At 54.3% G+C, this 20,525-nt stretch overlaps 1 protein-coding gene across 2 annotated transcripts in view; it reads left to right on the forward strand.

The window, feature by feature from the left end:
• Positions 1-14,671, forward strand: part of CCDC12 (coiled-coil domain containing 12) — a 46,888-nt gene extending 32,217 nt beyond the window's left edge. Inside the window, exons 3-7 of one of the 2 annotated variants that reach the window (XM_074573870.1) lie at positions 7,939-8,018; positions 9,582-9,643; positions 9,744-9,778; positions 10,185-10,261; positions 10,570-14,671. In XM_074573870.1, coding sequence (XP_074429971.1) covers positions 7,939-8,018; positions 9,582-9,643; positions 9,744-9,778; positions 10,185-10,261; positions 10,570-10,649 — 334 coding nt within the window. In that variant the 3' untranslated portion in view covers positions 10,650-14,671. The remainder of the gene's footprint in view (positions 1-7,938; positions 8,019-9,581; positions 9,644-9,743; positions 9,779-10,184; positions 10,262-10,569) is intronic. The other variant, XM_074573871.1, reaches the window with a different exon arrangement.
• The last annotated feature ends 5,854 nt before the right edge of the window (positions 14,672-20,525 follow it).

Here is a 20,525-nt window from a genome sequence, read left to right on the forward strand (position 1 = left end):
TGGTAACCAGTGGGGTACTGGGTGAGGAGATGCAGGAGCCGGCAGGATCTAGGCTCCCTCCTGGAGATGCTTGTCCCCATTTTGCCCTGAGGAGTTGTAGATGTAGTTGTGGATGCACCTGGAGTTGTTCAAGGCCAGGTTGGACGTGGCTTTGAGCAACCTGGTCTGGTGGGAGGTGCCCTTGCCCGGGGCAGGGGGGTTGGAACTGGATGGTCTTTAAGGTCCCTTCCAACTCTAACCATTCTGTGATTTTGGTGCAGTGCAGAGCCCTTCTTCCCTCCAGAGCTGTGAGGATGCTGCGGACCTTCCCTCTGGTTAGAGCTGCGCCCATCTCTGGAGGAGATATCTGGCAGGTGATCTATTTTCACAGAGAAGGCCCCATGGAGCTTCAGCTGGTCCGAAGCCTGGCTGCACCCTCCTAACAGAGGCTGTCAATGTGTTCAGCGGGTGCCTGGTGACCCTGGCTTTGCCTTGGACAGGCTGGGTGTCCCTCTGCCCGTCCCCCAGCAGCAGGGTGCAAGGGTGAGCAGCCAACGGTGAAACCCTGGTCCCTCCTACCCAGCCCTTGGCTCTGAGTTCCCGGCACCTTCCCAGCACTCCATTTTTTTTCAGTAGTCGTTACTGGGAACGCATCCCTGCTGTAACCAAACCACAGCGTTTTGAGCGTTGATTTTTGGGTGCTTAGACCTCCCATCTGTCCCGCTCGTGGTGTTGTGTGGGAGGACAAGGCTGTACGTAACCCTGAGCTTATCTGGAGCATCGTATCGCTCGCAGACCTTCTGCTACTTCTGTGCTGAGATGATGGACCTGAATTAGGTTATTGAAGTGCAGAGCTGCAGCGAAGTCAGGTTTTGAGGCCAGCTAGGGGGGATGTCAAGGTCTGTGGTCATCCAGGTGCTACCAAGGTACCTTCAGGACCTCTTTTTGGCTTAAGCTTCGAGGGTGGCAGATGGTTTCTGACCCATCATCAGCTGAAGAAGCTGGAGAAGCCCCATAAGACCATGGGCAAAGGATGCTTTTGCACCAGCGTGCGGAGGAGCGTAGCTGGGTGCTGCAGGCAGGGTCAGGGTTTGCACATCAGCCACCTCCTGGTCCTACATCCCCAGCCTGGGTCCTGTGAAGCAGATTGAGCGTGGGTCTTGTCCCCGTTGTATTTACTGGTGTTGAAGTTGCTCGTGTCTGCCTGGAAAGCACTCGGGTGCCTGGTGGAGCAGCGTGGGAGGCCAGACGGCCTCATGGCACCTTCCTGCATTTGAAGAGCTTCCCTTGCAGCCCTCCTCCTGCAACACCTGGGGGTACGTCTCTCCCCATCCGCGCTCCCCAAAGAAGCACGTCCTGAGAAACCGGCTGCCTCGGCAAGTTTTGGGGGCTTTGAATGTAATAGAGGTGTGTGGTTTTTTGGCATTCCTCGAGTGCCTTTTGGCAGCCGCTCGGGGAGGAGGACGTGCTCCGACACGCTCGGCTCTTTGAGCAGGAGCTGCCCTCTCCCAGCAAAGGGAGATTGCTCCTCGGAGGGTGGGTGCTGGTGGGTCTCTGCCTCTGCTTGTTTGCTCCTTTTCTGCCTTGGGCAAGGAATCCAGGAACAATGGCAACAACTTCACCCTCTTGATCAAACAGCAGCTCTGGACCTCTGCATTAGAGATGTCTCTGGCCTACTGCAAGAGGGCCTGAGGACAGCTTTGGTTAGCGTGGTACACCTCTGGGATGTGAAAGTCGTTTCTTGGTTTTGGAGCAGATGTAGATCATCTCGGTGTGTATCTCAGTTGCTGGAAAGGTCACTGTGTGCGGTGGGGCAGGCTGGAGATGTACAGACCTTACTTTCGAGCCAGCCCAGCCTCCAGGAAAGCTGCAGCAGAAGGTGGTGCACCCAGGTGTCATAGAGCCATGGAATCCTGGAATGGTTTGGGTGGGAAGGCACCTTAAAGACCATCCAGTTTCAACCCCTGCCCTGGGCAGGAACACCTCCCACTAGTCCAAAGCCTCATCCAACCTGGCCTTGAACCCCTCCAGGGATGGGGCAGCCACAGCTTCTCTGGGGGAGGCTCACCACCCTCACAGACAAGAATTTCTTCCTCACATCTCATCTCAATCTCCCCTCTTGCAGTGGAAAACCCTTCCCCCTCGTCCCATGGCTCCCCTCCCTGCTCCAGAGTCCCTCCCCAGCTTTCCTGGAGCCCCTTGAGGGACTGGAAGGGGCTGGAAGGTCTCCGCGGAGCCTTCTCTTCTCCAGGCTGAACCCCCCCAGCTCTCTCAGCCTGTCCCCACAGCAGAGGGGCTCCAGCCCTCCCAGCATCTCCGGGGCCTCCTCTGGCCCCGCTCCAACAGCTCCGTGTCTCTCCTGTGCTGAGGCCCCGGAGCTGGAGGCAGCGCTGCAGGGGGGTCTCTCACTGCAGGGAAGCGCAGCAGGTCGGTGGGGGGGTGACAAAGGGGAGCAAAGAGGGTACGAGAATCCAAGCCTGAAATCTTCACCCAGATGGTCTTAATCTGGTTCTTTCCATGGGCTCTGCAGAAGGTAGGAAGTTTGTCAGTCGGTTAAACTCAGTATACAGTGAATTTTCTCCAGCAAAAAATTCAGAGGACCTGTAGAAGCAGCTTGAAAAATGACTTCTGCTATGTGGTTTGCAATTGGAAACAGAAAAGGGAAGAGGCACTTTGAGGAGAAGTGTTTACTGCCGCTGAAGAGCATCTGAGTGGTGCCCCAGGGGACACCTTCACCGCATGGCCCCACAAGTACCCCAGCCACCCTGCTCCTTTCAGCTTCTTCAGTAGCTCGGCCGGAGCTCAGCTTCCTGCAATTTGGATCCCAAACCTTCTGGATTGCTGCTGAAGTCTCCTGCTTTGCTGTCCTTGGTTGTCTGGTTGCCATGACCCTGCTCCTTCAAACCTTCTGGCCCTCAGGGAGCACATGGTGAAGCAGAAGGTCCACCAAACCACCTCTCCTGTGAGGATTTGAGACCACCCTTGTATCTTCTGTAGCAGTAATTTCTTTAGGTGTTTGAGCGCGGCTTCCCAGGACTAAGCGGATTTTGGAGACGCAGAGAAAGAAAACGAAATTCTTGCGCGGGTTCCTCTTTAAAGGGCAATATGGAAATGGTTTCCCAGAACGTTTGGTTTCAAGCAAATTGGAGTGACTGTCGCCAAAAAAATGGAAGGTTCTGAAAACAGGGGCTCTGGAGGAGCTTGGGAAGGTCAAAGGGCAGCAAATTCTCCAACCAGATGATATTTCTCCAGGGCTTTGGAAAAGAAATGGCCTGAAGCGGCTGAGATAGGGTTGAGAACACCCAGGACTTCCCTAAACTGCTTCCAAAGAATGGAAAGGCTCTACCATGACCCTTCAAAAATGGTCATATGGGATCTGGGTGTTGGAAACCACTTTGTTGTCATGATGCAAGAGAGGGAGCATCTTTTTTTTTTTTTTTTGTTCCTAGCTTCATCAGGTGCCTGGAACCAATGCTGAGGAGCAGGAGAGACATTTAAGCAGAGCAATGTGAAGAGCTGGAAATCTGGGAAGACCGAGAGGTGAAGAGCTGTGGAGGACACCCACTTCTGATCCTGGGCAGAGTGAGCCGGGTCTGCAAGTGCTGCTGGGCTCCTCCTGAGGTCTGCTTGCCTCTTTCACCTCCAGAAGCGCTAAGGAAAGTGTCTGGAGATGTCCTAACCAGCTTCCCTCGGCCCTTGTCCTCAGAGAGGTAAAAATAGGAAGGCGCTTTTGAAGTGATTTAGTGGGTGCAGCTCCAGCTGCCTGTTTCGTGGTAGCAACTACGGGAGCGGGGACACTGGGACATCTGAAGAAATCCCTCTTACGGGGTTTCTTGGCAAACCCATTCCCCGTGCTCCTGACACAAGGACATCAGCATGCGGAGGAAACAGAAGGTTGGTGAGGTAGGGCCAGAAGGCTTCCATTTATCAATTGAAAAAAAAAAATAAAAAAATTTGGTCTTTGCTCCGTAAAGCCCTTGGGGCCGGAGGAGTAAAGCAAAAAAACAACCTCGCGGAGAGCTTTGAGTGTCCCGTCGAGATAGCTGGGCGCATTCTGCGCATTCCCTGCATGCCGTGCCATTTCCAACCCGCCTGCTTCAAAGCAAAGCTGCCATCTCTTCTTCTTCCCCAGTGAGGAGCTCTGGGACTAACTGGAAAGCAGATTTGAGGCATTCCTGACCCAAAACGGGGAACACACTGCCCCTGACAGGCCTTTAGGAGATGCTGGGAGGCTGTGTCCGTCACTCTCCTCTGTAATCGCTGCAGCGGCCCAAATCCTCGTGCGGTCCTAGGAGCTTCCAGCCCAGATCTGCACCCGCTGCGAGACTACAGCTGCCTCTGTCCCGAGAAGTCCTGGCTGGTTTGGGCTGGAAAGGGTTGGGAAACACACCACAAGGTGCTCAAGGAGCAGGAGGTCTTCTGGGTTGGGCACATCCATCGTTTGTCGGCAGATTGCTGATAAAAATTCTGAAAGGTCCCTTCCAATCTAGGCAATTCTGTGACTCTGTGAGCTTGATCCCACCCTAAAGCCAAATGGTTCGGACCCAGGTCTCTTCTGGATGCTCCGTCCTTCCCGAGGAGCGTTAAGCACTTGTGTTAGTGCCGGTGACATGTCCTCCACCCCCAGGGCCTTCACTCCCTAACCCGGCTCTTACCTCCCTGTCCTCTGGAGCCTGCTGTTAGCTCTGGGTTTGTTTTTTTTTTTTTTTTGTTTTGTTGTTTTCGGGCTAATTTGAATAATTCATCACTTGTAAAGCACACCGGGACGTCTTTCTGGAACGCAGCGCTAAGAGGAACCGCTGGCACCTGAACTTTATTTAACCCACCTCCGTGGAAAACCAGTAACTTCTTCTAAATATATATATATATATATATATATATATATATATATATATATTCTTAACCCTTGCCTGCCTTCGAGTTTGCATGGGGTAGCGCTGCTCTGCTGCTCGTCTCTCTGTCTTTACAGACATATTCGTGCACGGAAAAAGAGGGAGACGAGTCTTCTGCTCCTGGTGAGCGCTGGTGGGGCTGGTACGCGGTGAAATCCCCGAGCCCCCCGAGGAGGTGGCCGCGGGGAGCGCTGGGCACCACGAATTACGGGAGGCAGGTGCGAGAGCTGCTCTCGCCTCGCACGCTTAATTAAAGGCATCCATTTTCGTTTGTTTTCTCCTGGCGCTTGCGGTAGTGGCAGGGCTTTAATAAGGATCTGAAAGCACCGGGAATCTTCTGGGGGCAGCCTAGCAGCCCTTCTCCTCTTCGCCCCCGCCATCCCCTTCTGCCAACCCCCCCCGCCGCCGCTCGTCCCGTCTGTGGCAAAACCTGCCGAATTGCGCTTTGTGGCTTTATTTTTTTTAATCTTGTGGATAAACCTGCGGCGAGCAGGAGCAGTGCCGGACGGCAAGGCCTTTGTTTGCATGCTGAGATGGGGCTTTCTCGGTGGGCAGAGTGTTGGGGAGCAGGTTTAAACTCCCAATTCCTCTTCCTTGAGCCTTCCCCAAGTGGTGCCAAAGCCCTGCAGCGATGTAAGGAAGGGCTGGACACCCTTTTTGTAGCAGGAACCAGACCTGCCGAGCGGGTGCCCTTTGAAATACGGGATGCGGGAGCTTCTGCTGTGAGCAGAAGACCTCTCGGCTCTCCACTGGTTTGGCCGTGGCCGAGCAGCCGCAGCTCCCATCGCACGCACAAAACGAGGATTTTAAATTATCGCTTGTCGAGGTGTGATGCGAACATCTTGCTGGACCGAGAGAAACAGCTGGCTTCGCTCGTAGCTCTCTTGTTTTAGGTGTTCTGACCCTAGGGAGTCTGTGATCGGTTGCCTTTCAGCTGGGAGTAAATCCTTCTAAACCTGAGCTAAGGAGACCAGAAGCTCTGGGAGATATCGAAAGTTTGCGTTCTGCAGGGTCTGCCACTTTGTCAGATAAATCCTCTCCCGCGAGCGTGAGGCAGATGTTAGGCATCGCAGCCTGACGTCCTGTTGCCTCCTGGATGAATTAGCTGCTCCTCTTCCTCCCCCGGCCTCCCAGGTTAGCAACGAAATCCTGCTGAGTGGAGATTGTCCGTAAAATCGGGGAATAACGGTGATTTCTGCGTGCCTGGAGATGACGTCTCCTGCAAAAAAATAATCGCGTTATCCTCCGAGATCAGCCTTCCTGGAAAGAACTGCCTTTATGGCTGAGGCTGGAGGGGGATGGGGACAGGTTAATGTAATCAATCCCTCCTTCCAGGGCATCTGTGTGTAAAAATACACCTAAACCGGTGCGCAGCAGCTTGTCTTCATGGGCTGAAGGTGCTCTTGGCCTGGGGGAGGTATCGCAGCTACACGCTGATCTCTCCCGTGTTTCTTTTGAGCATCATTTCTCCCAGCGCTGGGGAAAGTTGTTCCCGTTTCACGGTGTTATGCTGACGTATGGGCTCGGGGGACCGGGGCTTGATGACACGGGAAACATCGGCGAGTCTCCTGAGCTGCCTGGGCCCTGGTTTCCACTCTGCTGGTCGCGTTTATCTCGGTTAGGTCTTGCTGAGCTCCAGCCACACGCTCCCACCACCTCCGTGGCACCGGCCAGGGTGTGGGTCGGACCCCTTGCAAATAGATTCAGCTGCCGGAGAGGGGATGGGATGGTGTGGGAAGGGTAGGACCTTCCTCCTGTGCTCCAGGGACCTTCATGGTTGGGTTTTATTCCAGATGAGCACAGCCGTCTGACCGCTGACCTTCCTCTTCTCACCTCTCCTGGGCTGTAGCTTCTTCACCCTTTCTTTTGTCTCTCTTTGCTTTGACTGGAAGCCCTTGGGATGGGTCACGTCTCACTTGCTTCTCCATCAGTAAAGCCCAGCAGGGAAGCGGCCCCAGATATCTTTTGGGTGGAAAAATGGTCATATTCAACCGTTGTTGATAAAAGTGCCCTCTCCTGTGTCTCCTCGGGGCTCTCTGCATCCTCCTCTGCAGCGGCACAGCCACACTCATCGCTGCCGAAGGCTTTGCTGACAGCTGGGGCGGGAGCATCACCCGGCAGCAAGTACCTCACTTTCTATTTAAACTGATTAAACCCATCGATGGTGTTAAATGAGTTTAGTCTACTTAATTTGCACCGTGGGCTGGTGGACTGGTATATAGATCCAGCCGCCTGCAGAGCGCCTTGTACGCATGCGTAAGCAGCCGGGGGTGGGATGGAGTCCCACGAGGTTGATTTTTCAGGGCTCTGGTTTTGGAAACGCCTCTGCTGGAAGTTTGCAGGATTTGACTTCAGGGAGGAATTGGCCTCAGGGTGCACAGGACTGAGGTTGTCTAGTGGTTCTTCCATTTGGGGCCCAGATTATTCGGGAGAGGTGAAAAAAGAAGAGCCTTGGAAAGGGGGAGAACTAGCATCCGAATATCGGGGTGGTGTGTGCCCTGGGGAGAGGGCTGACTGCTGTCTCTTGAGCTCTGCTGGAGGGAGGGGTGAACTTCTGGGTGTCACCGTCCCTGTCACCGCCAGCTCCACCACCCATTTGCTCAGGAACCTGAATTTGCTCCCTGTATTTGCACCGCATGGCTGACCTGCACCCTTGTTTGAAGCATCTCTGGTGACTGGGTAACCACCTCGTACCCTAAATACTCTTTTATTTCCCTCTGTCCTTTCCGCGTACCCTCCTGGGATCATTTTTTTCCCTGATTGTAGATCTCTGGTGCTTCCATCCTGAGTCTATCACTGGGTCGACACCTAAAACGGAGCTGGGCTGAAGTTGAGAGCTTTGCGAGGGGTCCACTACTATCTCCCTCTGCTTGGCTTGCCAAGACATCGTCTTTATCTTGCCAAGCTCCTGGTTGACCCTGTCTTTTATGGCTTCTGGGGGTCGCTGGTGGCCCTTGGCTGCTCCCTGCAGCCAGTGAAGCAGGTGTGCCCCTCGCTAGCGGGAGCCTGTGGTCCAGGGTGGCATGGACGTGTCTCACTGCTCTGTGCTCTTCCCCTTCCTACCCAGGGAGCTCAAACTGCGGAACTACGAGCCCGAAGATGAGGAGCTGAAGAAGAGGAAGGTGCCCCAGGCCAAGCCGGCTTCAGGTGGGCGCAAGCAGGAGCGTGGGGGGCGGAATGAGGGAGCACGAAAGCAGAAGCATTGCCAATGGTGGTGCTGGCGTCTGCGGTGAGGGAGTGAAGCAGGACTTGGTGGTTGTGAGGACAAATAAACTGGCACGGGACTCTGCATCCAGCCACCATTCTGCACGATGGATGGGTTAGACCTTTCCTTTCCAAAAATCACATGGCTTGGAAACTTCAGCGTTCCTGCTCGCTCCAGCCCAAGGTGGAAAGAGCCACTGGGAACTGCTCTGGTAGGGTGGGAGGGTGGTAGGTCCTAGGAGATGAGTGTCTGCAGCCCTGGAGGGTGCTGGCGTGTCTAAGCAGCCGTGGTGGGAGCTGGGCGAGTGTGGTGCTTGCCGGCCCCATTGCTTCATCATCCCCTCTCGCCCGTGGGGACTGCACACCCTGCATTGCACAAGTGGGTGTGTGTCGGCACACCGAGTCCAGCCCCAAACCAAAGGGTTGATACTCAGAGGAGCCGAGCTCTCGCTGGAGGATTCTCAAGGAGATTCAGGCTGTTTTTTGTTTGAATTACCTTTAAACAAATATTAGTCATGAGTCCAGGGCATTCGGGCTGCTGTTTCCTAGCACTGAACCTCCGCGCAGCTCTTGAGAAGGAGGCAAAGGGTAGAAGTTCCCTTGATCTTGAAATATTGAGTCCTCCTGGAATAGATCTCTTCAAAAAATGCCCTAAATAAAAAGGCTGCCTTTGGGAGCACGGCAGAGATCTGGTAGACAGGAGTGCTGACACCGCGCTTTCTTTATCCTTTTGTAAAAAAAGTCGAAAACTTCCCCGACTCTTCCCAAGCGTGTGGTTTGGAATTGGGGACGGCGATTTTGACCGTTTCCAGTAAAACCCGCGCTCTCTGCCAGCCCTTCTTTGGAGCTGCGGTGCCCATTGGCTGCAGTTCCCGTGCAGAGGCTGGGGATGGAGGAGGACAGAGGAATTAGGACTTGGAAGTGGATTAATATTAAATGTGCCTCGGGCATTTCCGTTTGCTGGAGCATCCCTCAGGGATGTTCTCCCAGGTGCCCTCACCCCGCTCCTTGCACAGACGGCCCAGTTGAAGGATGGAGGGCTGTTTTCCACGCGTGCTTTGCCATTATCCCCAGTATCTCCAGACCTTTACGTAAGGTCTGGGCTGGAGCTTGATTCCTCCAAGGTGTCTCAAGCAGTGGCCTCGTAAATGAGTCACAGTGAGTCAAATTCCAGTTTAAACACCTGCCGAGCAGCTGATCCCTGCGGGTCTTACGAAAAGAGGACTTGAACCCAGCAGACTTCTTGCTGCTTATTTTGGCGTTTAAGGGTTGTTGGGTTTGCATCATTTTCAGCTGATTTTTCGGAGTCTCCTAAGGGTGGAGGGACGTTTCTACCCACTCGCTCGTATTTACTCCCCTCTTAAGTCAAAGAGGTTCAAATGGGCTTTTATAAAAGCTTTTGCGAGCCAAGCCCAGAACTCTGGTGGGTTCGTTTCCCTGTGCCTTGTCCCCTTGGTGTCCTGCCGCTGCGCCCTCCGCTGATGCTGGTCCTGTTCCCCCATCTAGTGGAAGACAAGGTGAAGGACCAGCTGGAGGCCGCCAAGCCGGAGCCCATCATCGACGAGGTGGTACGTATATTCAGAACCACTCTCTGCCGGCTGCGTCTGTCTGCATCCAGGCTTGAACCTCACCTGCAGCTCTCACTGGGTGTCTCTTCTTCCTTCCTAGGATCTGGCAAACCTGGCCCCGAGGAAGCCAGACTGGTGAGTGGCTGCGGAACGCTGGTAAAGGGGTGTTGGCATCAGCGGTGGGTTACCGTCACCTCGAGGTTGTCCAGATTGGGTTAAAAGTGCTCCAAATGGGAAACGCTGCCCTGCTGTTGAGGGAGACACAAGGCATGGGGCTGTCTTCCCTCTTCCTGCTTACAGCGAGCTTCTACGGATCCCTTTGGGGTGCTTGTCACCATGGTGGTCTCAGTGACAAGGGATGCTCTGGACATGGGGTTGGTTTGCCCACAAGCTGCCTTGGTGGCAGCCGCACACTCTGCTCCATGGTGCTCGTAGGAGAGAGAAGGAGTTTCTCTTCCACTGGGAAAGGTGTAACGTGGCCCCTGTGTTCACATCTGCCTGGGGTGAGGATTTGTTCTGACGTTGTCGCTCTCCTCCCCAGGGATTTGAAGCGAGATGTAGCCAAGAAACTGGAGAAGCTGGAGAAGAGGACGCAGAGAGCCATCGCTGAATTGATACGTGCGTTATGGTGCCGCAGGGATGGTGTTATGGGGTCACCAGTTATTCCAGAGGGATTACATGGTCCTTACTGGGAGCTCAGTGCCTTGCTGTTGGGCTGGGGAAGGACTGGTGGAGCTTGATCCCCTTCCCAAAAGGGTCTGTGAAGCTGTCGGTCCCAAGTAGGTTCCTCAAGGCTTCACGCGCGCTTGGTTTGTGCGATGGGGAAGGATGTTCGTGGGCTTGGGGCTGCAGTTCAGGTCCTCTGCCTTGCGGGTTCCCCAGTATGGCCGGTTTATCGCTAAACCACTGCTGTTTCTCGCTTGCAGGAGAGCGGTTGAAAGGGCAGGAGGAGGAGCTGGCGTCCGCTGTGGGGTCAGCAAAGCAGGAGGGAAGCGACTCCGACTGAGGAGGTCCATCCAGCAGACTCTTGGTGGGCTCTGCGGATCTGCCCATCCTGTTGCTCTCAGGTGGAGGCATCTCATCGGGCCATGCCGCTCACCAAGGCTTTGCCAGAAGCCCATGAATCCTACCACGCCTGATGGAAGGGGGCAGATCCAAGCAGTCCTGCTGTCCTCTCTTGGACTGTGGCTGTTCCTCCATTGAGGAACGCTTCACAGATAGCTTTTTGGGACCACGGGGAGCTGATGGGAGCAGGATAGAACACCCACGTTAGCTTGAACCAGGGCTGCCAGGACTTGGAGCAAGGAAGGTGTGGGCAAAATGGCTTGTGCCAGAGAAGGTAAATCCAGGCTAACTCTCCTCTTGCTTGCTGGGTGAGCAAGAAGATGCCCACGCATTCTCCAGCAGGTCTTGGAGAGGCGCTGCCATTTCGCAGGGGACCGATACTCCTGTTCCTGCCCAGAGATGCCTTTTTCAAGGTGCTTCTTTCTGCAGAAGAGCTCGTTTAACTGCCCCGTGGCGAACAACGAGGTCTTTCGCTCTGGAGAGCTGGCTGTGAGTATTTGGAAACATCCATGGTCAGGTCCAACATGTGCAGAATAACTCTGCTGGAAGGCTCCAGAACCTGTTGGCTGCTCTGCATCCAGTTGAGGTTAAGTGGGGTTTGTTCTGTTCCCGGAAATTTCCTGGCCCTCCAGGCTTTGCAGCTCCTCCGTGTGTTTTATAATTGACAAAGCTTGTCATTAACCGATCTTTTCGTAATAAACCAGTCCCACAGCGGAAGGAGTTGTCACTTGTTCTGCATAGGGCTGGGTGGAGGCAGCTCATTTCATCTCCCTGATGTCTGTGGGGACTTCAGCCCGCTGTTTGCTAGTCCCCGTCCCCTTCGTTTCCCCGGGACGGGGAGCAGTGGGCTTCAGTTCCTCTTAAGTTTGAGGTGGCCGAGCTACAGCAGGTCAAGCACAACTCCTGGACCCAGCAGCCTGGGGTGACGCCAACCCCATGCTGCTGAAAGAAGCGAGGGGGCGGGATGCGACAGAGCTGACCCTGGATCTTCCCTGGGATCTTCTCGAGGTCTTGGAGATCTTGCAGGATGGGTGTCTTGGGGCCAGGCTTGATTGCATGGGCTCCTGAATCCTCTGTGTTGGATTTGATAGTGTTTTTGTCCCGAGGTAAAACATCTGGTGCGTACGGCTTTGCCAGCAGTATTTACAGAAGACTTCACCTGTGATTAAAAATAAGTGTTCCTGTTAACGCACGCATCCTGCTGCTTTTAAAAGCCCGTTGAAAAGAGCTGCTGGTGGCAGGGGGAGAGGTCCTTCATGCGGCAGCAGCCTGTCTTGGAGGGGGGTGGCATTTTTGCCCTCCTGCCTGCTGGAGTCTCAGATTGTCACCAGCTAGACCAGGTCCCCACGCAGGACAGGATCGGCCCCATCCATGCTAAGTACAGGCTGATGGACGCTTGTCTCTCTGCCAGGGTCTGCTGTGACTGCCCACCGCTCCCTGCTTGTGTGTGGTGAGGACATCTGAGCAGGGGCCTTCCACCTGCGAGAACGCCATCCCTGCTTCCAGATCTGGAGCTTGGAGCAAAGATCTGGTCAAACGTCTTCTCGTTCCTCCATTCTTCTTGACGTTTGCAGCCATCCCTGCTCTGTCCTCCCTTCGGGCTGATGCTTGTCACCCCTTGGAGGGGCCTTCCCCCAGGCACACGGGGCCAACAAGGAGAAAGACATCCCATGGAGCGAGGGGAGACCCGTACCGGGGCCAGCGAGTGTCCAGCGCTGTGCACCAACGTTGGTGCGTGGTTGTGGACTCCCTCTGGGCTCTCTAGGGGAAAAGCCCCTGGGGTGAAAGCTCAGCCCCCTTCTTAGGGGTCATTTTGGGGCTATTTTTATTGTTTTGCCCTATTTTTCCTTGGGTAGGAGGCAGCCGAGTGCCCCTCACCCTTATTGTCCTTGAGTCGGGCTGCTTCTGGTCAAGAAAACCAAGATCTGTCACCAAGTGTGAAGGTGGCAGCCAGGCACCCCATGCTGCAGGGGTAGGTGGGTGCTACTTGTCATGGGTGCTCTTGGTGGCCATCGGTAACGCTGCCCTGTGGGTCCAGCGTGGAAAATGAGGGTGGATCTGCTGCTCAGGGACATCCTCGGCACCGGGCAGAGCACGTGGTGATGTTTCAAGGGTGCTTAAAAACGGAAAGGACCCCCTGACTCATGACAGCGATGGCTTGGCCACCAACGTGGAGCTGCCAATGACGGAGATGAGTGTTCAGGTCCACCACGCGGGTGTATTTGTGGCTAGTTATTAATGACCTGGCCTGGCAGACACCTTCCTTGGGAAGGAAACTGGGGAGCGTGAAGATAGAATGATAGGATCGTCTAGGTTGTAACAGACCTTTCAGATCATCGAGTCCAACCCTCAACCTAACTCTGACAAAAACCACCACTACCCCACGTCCCTCAGCACCACATCTGCCCGGCTTTTAAATCCCTCCAGGGATGGCGACTCCACCACTGCCCTGGGCAGCCTCTTCCAAGGCTTGACAACCCTTTCCGGGAAGAGATTTTTCCCAATATCCATCCTAAACCTCCCCTGGCGCAACTTGAGGCTGTTTCCTCCTGTCCTATCACCTATTCCTTGGGAGAAGAGACTGACCCCACCTCGGGTAAGATGCGTCCCCCGTGGAGCCACGGCCTCCATGAAACGCCCTGTAGATGTCAGCAAATCTCCGTGCACAAAACCCCACCGCATCCAGCCCGTCCCAGCAGCTGGGCTCTCTGCAAAGCCAAGATTTGCTCTGGCTGGGATGGCACCGCGCTTCTCCAACCCCCAGCCGTGTGGTACCCGTGCTGCCCTCCCCTCCCTGGCCGGAGACGGACTGATGGCCTCTGCTTTGTGATGTGTGTCAAATATAAATACGAAGACACCATGTGGGGGACCGTCCTCGGCTTCACAACAGTGTTTTCCCTCGTTGACTTAAAGGGACATAAATTGGACGGGGCTTAGAGCAACCTGGTCTAGTGGGAGGTGTCCCTGCCCAGGGCAGGGTGGTGGAACTGGTTGGTCTTTCTGGTCCCTTCCAACCCAAACCATTTGGTTGATTCTATGAGTCCCTCCCGCCCCTAAAGGACGAGGGGGAACGGTTTTAAACTGGAAGAGGGGAGACTGAGATGAGATGTGAGGAAGAAATTCTTGGCTGTGAGGGTGGTGAGCCCCTGGCCCAGGTTGCCCAGAGAAGCTGTGGCTGCCCCATCCCTGGAGGGGTTCAAGGGCAGGTTGGACGGGGCTTGGAGCAACGTGGTGTGGTGGGAGGTGTCCCTGCCCAGGGCAGGGGGTGGCACTGGGTGGGCTTTAAGGTTCCTTCCAACCCAAACCATGCTATGATAGGGGCATGATAAGGACCAGAAGTCCTCAACACTAGTCCCATTTGAGCCCTGACATCCTTTCCTCTCTGGCATGGCCAGCACCTCCCACCAAAGATTTCCCATTGCCCCCCCACCCCGAAAAAAATATTTAAACAATTAAAAACTCCTTTACTCACACAAGGCAAAGTTCTCGAAAGAATCATTTTCACTCTCTCAGCTCTCCATGAAAACGTCATTTGGAGATGAAAAATCCAAGCATGCTCTTTTAGGACAAGCCAAAATGTAACATCCTGATTTTCCCCTTTCCTCCGTGTGTTCCACTTTTATTCCAGCTTCAAAGGAAGCTGGGATCAGCCAGAGGACCCTGTGCTTGGAGGCCCAGCTGGGAACAGGGGGAGAGGTCCGTTGTCAGCCAGATGATGGGGTCTAGAGGTCCCAAAACTGTACGTGGGAGCTGGGACCTGCTGCTCGAGCCTCCCATCCTCCCGAATTTTGGGAGCATCCCTGCAGCCGTGCTGACGGCTCGGTGCCACTGGCCCAAAGGTGGTCTCTTCTGCCTGGAAATACCTGCCCGGAGTCGTCTCTGCTTTGCTGAGGAGGCAGGTTCTTCACCCTCTGTCTAATATACACATTATTTTCTAAACCTTTAAAGTACCGTTTCCCAGCCCCGCAGGATGCCCTGCTGCTTTGGTCCCCGTGGACCCATTTCCAAAACTGAGCACGGACATCCCCTTCCCCACAGGCATTGGCCACATCGCCCGGAGCAGAGCCGTCCTTGCAGGACGTGAGGGGCTGGGGATCCACCTGGAGTGGGATGGTGGGGAGGGAGAGCAGGATCACGCCCATTTCCCTCTCCAACAGGGCCTTGCAGCGAAGCATCGCTTATCCTGACCCAGGACTGAGATCCCATCATGAGACTGAGATCTCTGTGTGGGGCAGGGATCCTGGCATGGGACTGGGGTCCATCTATGGGCCAGGGATCCTGGCATGGGACTGGGGTCCATCTATGGGCCAAGGATCGTGCATGGGACAGGGATCTTGGCGTGGGACTGGAGGACTGGAGTCCATCTATGGGACAGGGATCTTGGCATGAGATTGGGGTCCATCTATGGGATGGAGATCCTGGCATGGGACGGAGATCCTGGCATGGGACAGGGATCTTGGCATGGGACTGGGGTCCATCTATGGGAGCGGGATCCTGGCATGGAACTGGGGTCCATCTATGGGACAGGAATCCTGGCATGGGACTGGGGTTCACTTATGGGAGAGGGATCCTGGTATGAGATTGGGGTCCATCTGTGGGACAGAGATCCTGGCATGGGACAGGGATCTTGGCATGGGACTGGGATCCATCTATGGGAGAGGGATCCTGGCATGGGATGGGGGTCCATCTATGGGCCAGGGATCCTGGCATGGGACTGGGGTCCATCTATGGGCCAGGGATCGTGCATGGGACAGGGATCTTGGCGTGGGACTGGAGGACTGGAGTCCATCTATGGGACAGGGACCTTGGCATGAGATTGGGGTCCATCTATGGGATGGAGATCCTGGCATGGGACGGAGATCCTGGCATGGGACAGGGATCTTGGCATGGGACTGGGGTCCATCTATGGGAGCGGGATCCTGGCATGGAACTGGGGTCCATCTATGGGACAGGAATCCTGGCATGGGACTGGGGTTCACTTATGGGAGAGGGATCCTGGTATGAGATTGGGGTCCATCTGTGGGACAGAGATCCTGGCATGGGACAGGGATCCTGGCATAGGACTGGTGTCCATCTATGGGTCGGGGATCGTGCATGGGACAGGGATCTTGGCATGAGATTGGGGTCCATCTATGGGACAGGGATCCCAGCATGGGACAGGGATCCTGGAATGGGCCTGGGGTCCATCTATGGGGCAGGGATCCTGGAATGGGACAGGGATCCCGGCATGAGACTGAGGTCCATCTATGGGAGAGGGGTCCTGGCATGGGACTGGGTCCGTTTATGGGACAGGGACTGTGGCATGGGACAGGGATTCTGGAATGGGACTTGGAGTCCTTGCATGGGACAGGGATCCTGGCATGGGACTGGGGTCCATCTATGGGACAGGGATCCTGGCATGGGACAGGGATCCCAGTATAGGACCAGGGTCCCGGCATGGTCCAGCCCTGGGGCTGTTGTGCAGATTCCAGGGGACGGATCCCCCTTTCCCTGGGACATTCCCTTCCCCAGGCACGATCTTCTCGGTTTTACCTCCCAGGGACGCTTATTTTCCCCTTTTATGTTTGCTGAATTAGCACGGTCCACCCCCCTTGCCGAGGACAGCCTTGTCTCAGGTTTCTCCCTTCTCCCAGGTGACGTGTAGCGTGATTTGGGTGGAGAGACGAGTGCCATAGTCATGCATGTTTAGTGTGATCTCTATAATCTTCATTAGCATATGCAGGGTGTGCGCTTCCGGATGCGTTTCATGGATAATGAAGCAAAGCTCACTCATCGGACACAATGGCCTTGAGAACTGAGAACTAGCAAGCTCACCACACGAGTGGCAGAGCTAGCTTGTCTTCACAGGACAGTCCTCCCACACTTCTAAGTGTGAGCCTTACCAGTCCTTTGAATGTCAGGCCTCCATCATTTACTTCCTTGTGAGTGTTTGAGGCATTCCACTGAAGGCTTGGAGGACCTTCTCCCCCTCGTCAGCTGGAACAGGTTGCCCAGAACCGTTCAATTTAAATGATGAGGAAGCATCAGCTCTTAGCCATGTAAGACCACTGTGGCTTCGGCAGAATGAGCTGGAACCGTGAGTTTGCCGCAAAATACCCTGAAAATGTCATCAGGGACCAAGGAGAGCCCAGGTTGGATCTGCACCCAGGACATGGCTTAGCCGTTTGCTGAGGTCTCAGGGTGCGTGGAAGGGATCTAAGAGAGACAGGTGAGGATGGAGATGGTTCGGACAATGCCAGGGGCTGTGTTTGAAGCTGAACTCTGCCAAAAATCTCTTTTTTTTTGGGCGGTGAGGAGGCATCAAAAAGACCCACCCCGTAGGTTGAGGGTGTTTTGCAGTCCAAAGAGTCTAAGTGAGGTTTCGGGAAGCTTCAAATCAAGCGACAGGGCTGGGGGAGAGCCCTGAGACTGACAGCATGGAGCTAGTTGATGAAGAAAGGTCTTGAAAAGATCTCCAAAGGATGACCATCTTGGCTTTCCAAGATGCTCTCACCTCTCCTTTCCATTGGTTATGGGGCTGGGCATCCACCTCATGCTGCTTGCCTCCTCCAAGAGGTGTGGGCTGAACATCTCATGCTCTTCTTCCCCCCTGCTGTTGGCTGGAAAGTGTCAGCCTGAAGCTCATGATAACAACCGGCGTATATCCCTTGAAGTCACTGGGAGTCAATCGGGCACACCGACATCACTCTCAGCATCCAGCTGTGAGCAGCCCGGAGGAAAATTGAATTTCTGAGCTGGGGATGCTGAAAGAGAATGAAAAATAGAGTCCCTAGCATCCCAGATCTGGAGCTGAACACATCCGTTAATGCAATAAAATTCATCCGCCCAGACTCTTTCTGCTAGCAGGCTATCTCAGTTATGACTTCATATTTTATAGGCCATGTATATCTATGTATATATTAATGAAAAACAAATAAACAAGCCCTGAACACAGATGTAGTTGGGGAGAAGCGTCCCGAGCTCCATGCTGGCAGCTCTGGAGCATGGGGCCCTTGGGAGGCCATTCCTCACATCCTGATGCTGAGCTGAGCCTCGGCAGCGAGAAAATGATTGTGTACTCCATCGCCACAGGGCCAAAGGGAAGGTCCCCCTCATGGGTGTCCGTCTTGGTGGGGTCTTAATTCTCCCCAGGTTTCACCTCTCCTCGGAACTGGGTTTTGCTTCCCGGCATGGATTTTTGGCCACCCAAGTTCACTGCCCTGGAACATTCCTCTGTGTTTATTTTCTAGTTGTTGTTGGTTTGTGTTATATATGTGTTTGTGTGAGTTTTTATGTATATATACACACAAAAATATTATATATGTAAGTTCTCACAAAGATTTTATTAACTATAGTGTCAGGCACAGGTCTCAGAACAAGACCTAGCTCTTGGGTCCGGAGAGGCTTACATTTGTCTTGGTTGTGCTCATCAATTCTTGACAAGATGATGAATTTCCACCCTGGAAATCCAGCCCTTCCCTCTCCAGTCCCACTCCTTGTACCTGCTGTGGTTTTGGGTTACGTCTGCCCCTATTTCTCTTCTCCTGGTGCCTTATGATCTCGGTTGACCCTTGAGGGTCAAATGCTTGCTGAGCTCAATGCTTGCTGCCTGGCACCTTTGGTAGAGCCCAATGGAGTGTTTGGAGGCAGAGGGAGTCCCATGCTGCACGACTCAGCAAAGATGTTGCTCAGGTAGCTTTTTTGGTAACTCGTTCCCATGGACACCATCCCACCATGTTACTCTTGCTCACCGGTGAGGCAATTGGATGTAAACTCTGGATGCAGGTTGAAGCAAGATACAAGTGGAGCTGGGACAGAAGGGGAGAGCACGTGGGGAGAGGCCAATGTTTTAATGCTGCTCCACCTTCAGAATTTTGGGCTTACATGGCATTAGGTGCCCCAGATACCTTGGGAGCTATCTGAGCAACCATCAGCTGACGTGATGTCCCATGCCAGCATGAGCATGCAGCCTCATCTCTCATGGCTTCCCATCCAGGTGGCTTCTAGCTCCAACCTTGCCCCGTGGTGTGGCAAATGAAAGGTCTCGGTGATTGAATTTTAACACAAGAGTGTGAAAGGCCTGATTTTGAGGCATAGGAGGGGTGCCTCTCCCTGATCACATGGACCTGTTCTCTGGTACAGCCAAGGAGAAGGACTTGGAGGTACTGGTGGATGAAAAATTGGACACAAACCAGTAATGTGCGCTGGCAGCCCAGAAACCCCCTGCAGCCTGGGCTGCATCCCCAGCAGTGTGGGCAGCAGGGCGAGGGGGGGATTCTGCCCCTCTGCTCCGCTCTGTGAGACCCCCCCTGCAGTGCTGCCTCCAGCGCTGGGGCCTCAGCACAGGAGAGACACGGAGCTGTTGGAGCGGGGCCAGAGGAGGCCCTGGAGATGCTGGGAGGGCTGGAGCCCCTCTGCTGTGGGGACAGGCTGAGAGAGCTGGGGGGGTTCAGCCTGGAGAAGAGAAGGCTCCGGGGAGACCTTCCAGCCCCTTCCAGTCCCTCAAGGGGCTCCAGGAAAGCTGGGGAGGGACTCTGGATCAGGGAGGGGAGCCATGGGACGAGGGGGAAGGGTTTTCCACTGACAGAGGGGAGATTGAGATGAGATGTGAGGCAGAAATTGTTGGCTGTGAGGGTGGTGAGCCCCTGGCCCAGGTTGCCCAGAGAAGCTGTGGCTGCCCCATCCCTGGAGGGGTTCAAGGGTAGGTTGGACGGGGCTTGGAGCAACCTGGTCTAGTGGGAGGTGTGTCTGCATATTGCAGAAGGGTTGAAGACTAGATGGTCTTTAAAGGTTCCATCCAACCCAAACCATTTTATGGTTCTATGAATAGAAGTGTTACCCATGGAAAGCAGACCGGTGGCCTGGATCTGGAGACTGACACATACTTGGAGACCAAACACCTTGCACCTCCTTTCACAGCACGTGCCAAACTGTGCAAAACTCTTTAATATCGACATAATGTTTCCGTAGGATGCCCGCGCTGTGGCTTGAGCAGCCCTTGCAACGTGCCCTGCTGTGAAAACTGCCCTTTTCTGCAGAGGGTGACCTTTCTGGAGGACCTTGGTCAGGCCATGGGACAGCGTTTGGCGTCTCGTGCACCCACAGAGCTGAGCCGAACGTTCGGTGTGAGTATTTACCCGCAAAGTGCTTGCGGCTTGCGGGCCGTTTCGGATGTCACATTTCTGCCCTATTCTTTCAGCAAGAGCCTGTTTTCAAATAAGCTGTGAATATTTTATGGGCAAATTTTCAAGCGAGCCTGGGATCCTTCAAAAGCAGCCTTTCATGACTAAATAATAGGAGCGGGTAGGAAACAGAGTTGGTTTTTTTTTTTCTGTTTTGTGGGAAATTTCATGATTTCGGATTCTTTTCTCCAAACCAAAGCAAATTCAAAGCTCTCCGCGAGATGAAATGAAATTAAAAAATCATGTTGGGCCAATCAAAATGACATTTTGCAGCCGAGATGCAGCCTCTGTGATTTGCTAATGCCATAAGTCATCTCTATTAAAATGCTTCTTTCAATTTTTGCTTTTTTCCAGGAGCTATTCAGGGTCTCCTGAGATACGCTTTTCCCGGTGCTGCAAATAAACTGGTCTGTGGTGGATTCACCACCGTCAGCTTCTGTTGGAAGGACTCTGGGTGGTGTTGCTGGTGCACCCAGGAGAATTAATCAGCCATCTCAATGGCTTGAGAGCAGCCCTGAGGAGAAGGACTTGGGGGTGCTGGTGGATGAGAAGCTCAACATGAACAGGCAATGCGCGCTGGCAGCCCAGAAAGCCAACCGCATCCTGGGCTGCATCAAAAGAAGTGTGGGCAGCAGGGCGAGGGAGGGGATTCTGCC

This window comes from Larus michahellis, chromosome 2 (genome assembly GCF_964199755.1).
Source record: "Larus michahellis chromosome 2, bLarMic1.1, whole genome shotgun sequence".
NCBI classification, from domain to species: Eukaryota; Metazoa; Chordata; class Aves; order Charadriiformes; family Laridae; genus Larus; species Larus michahellis.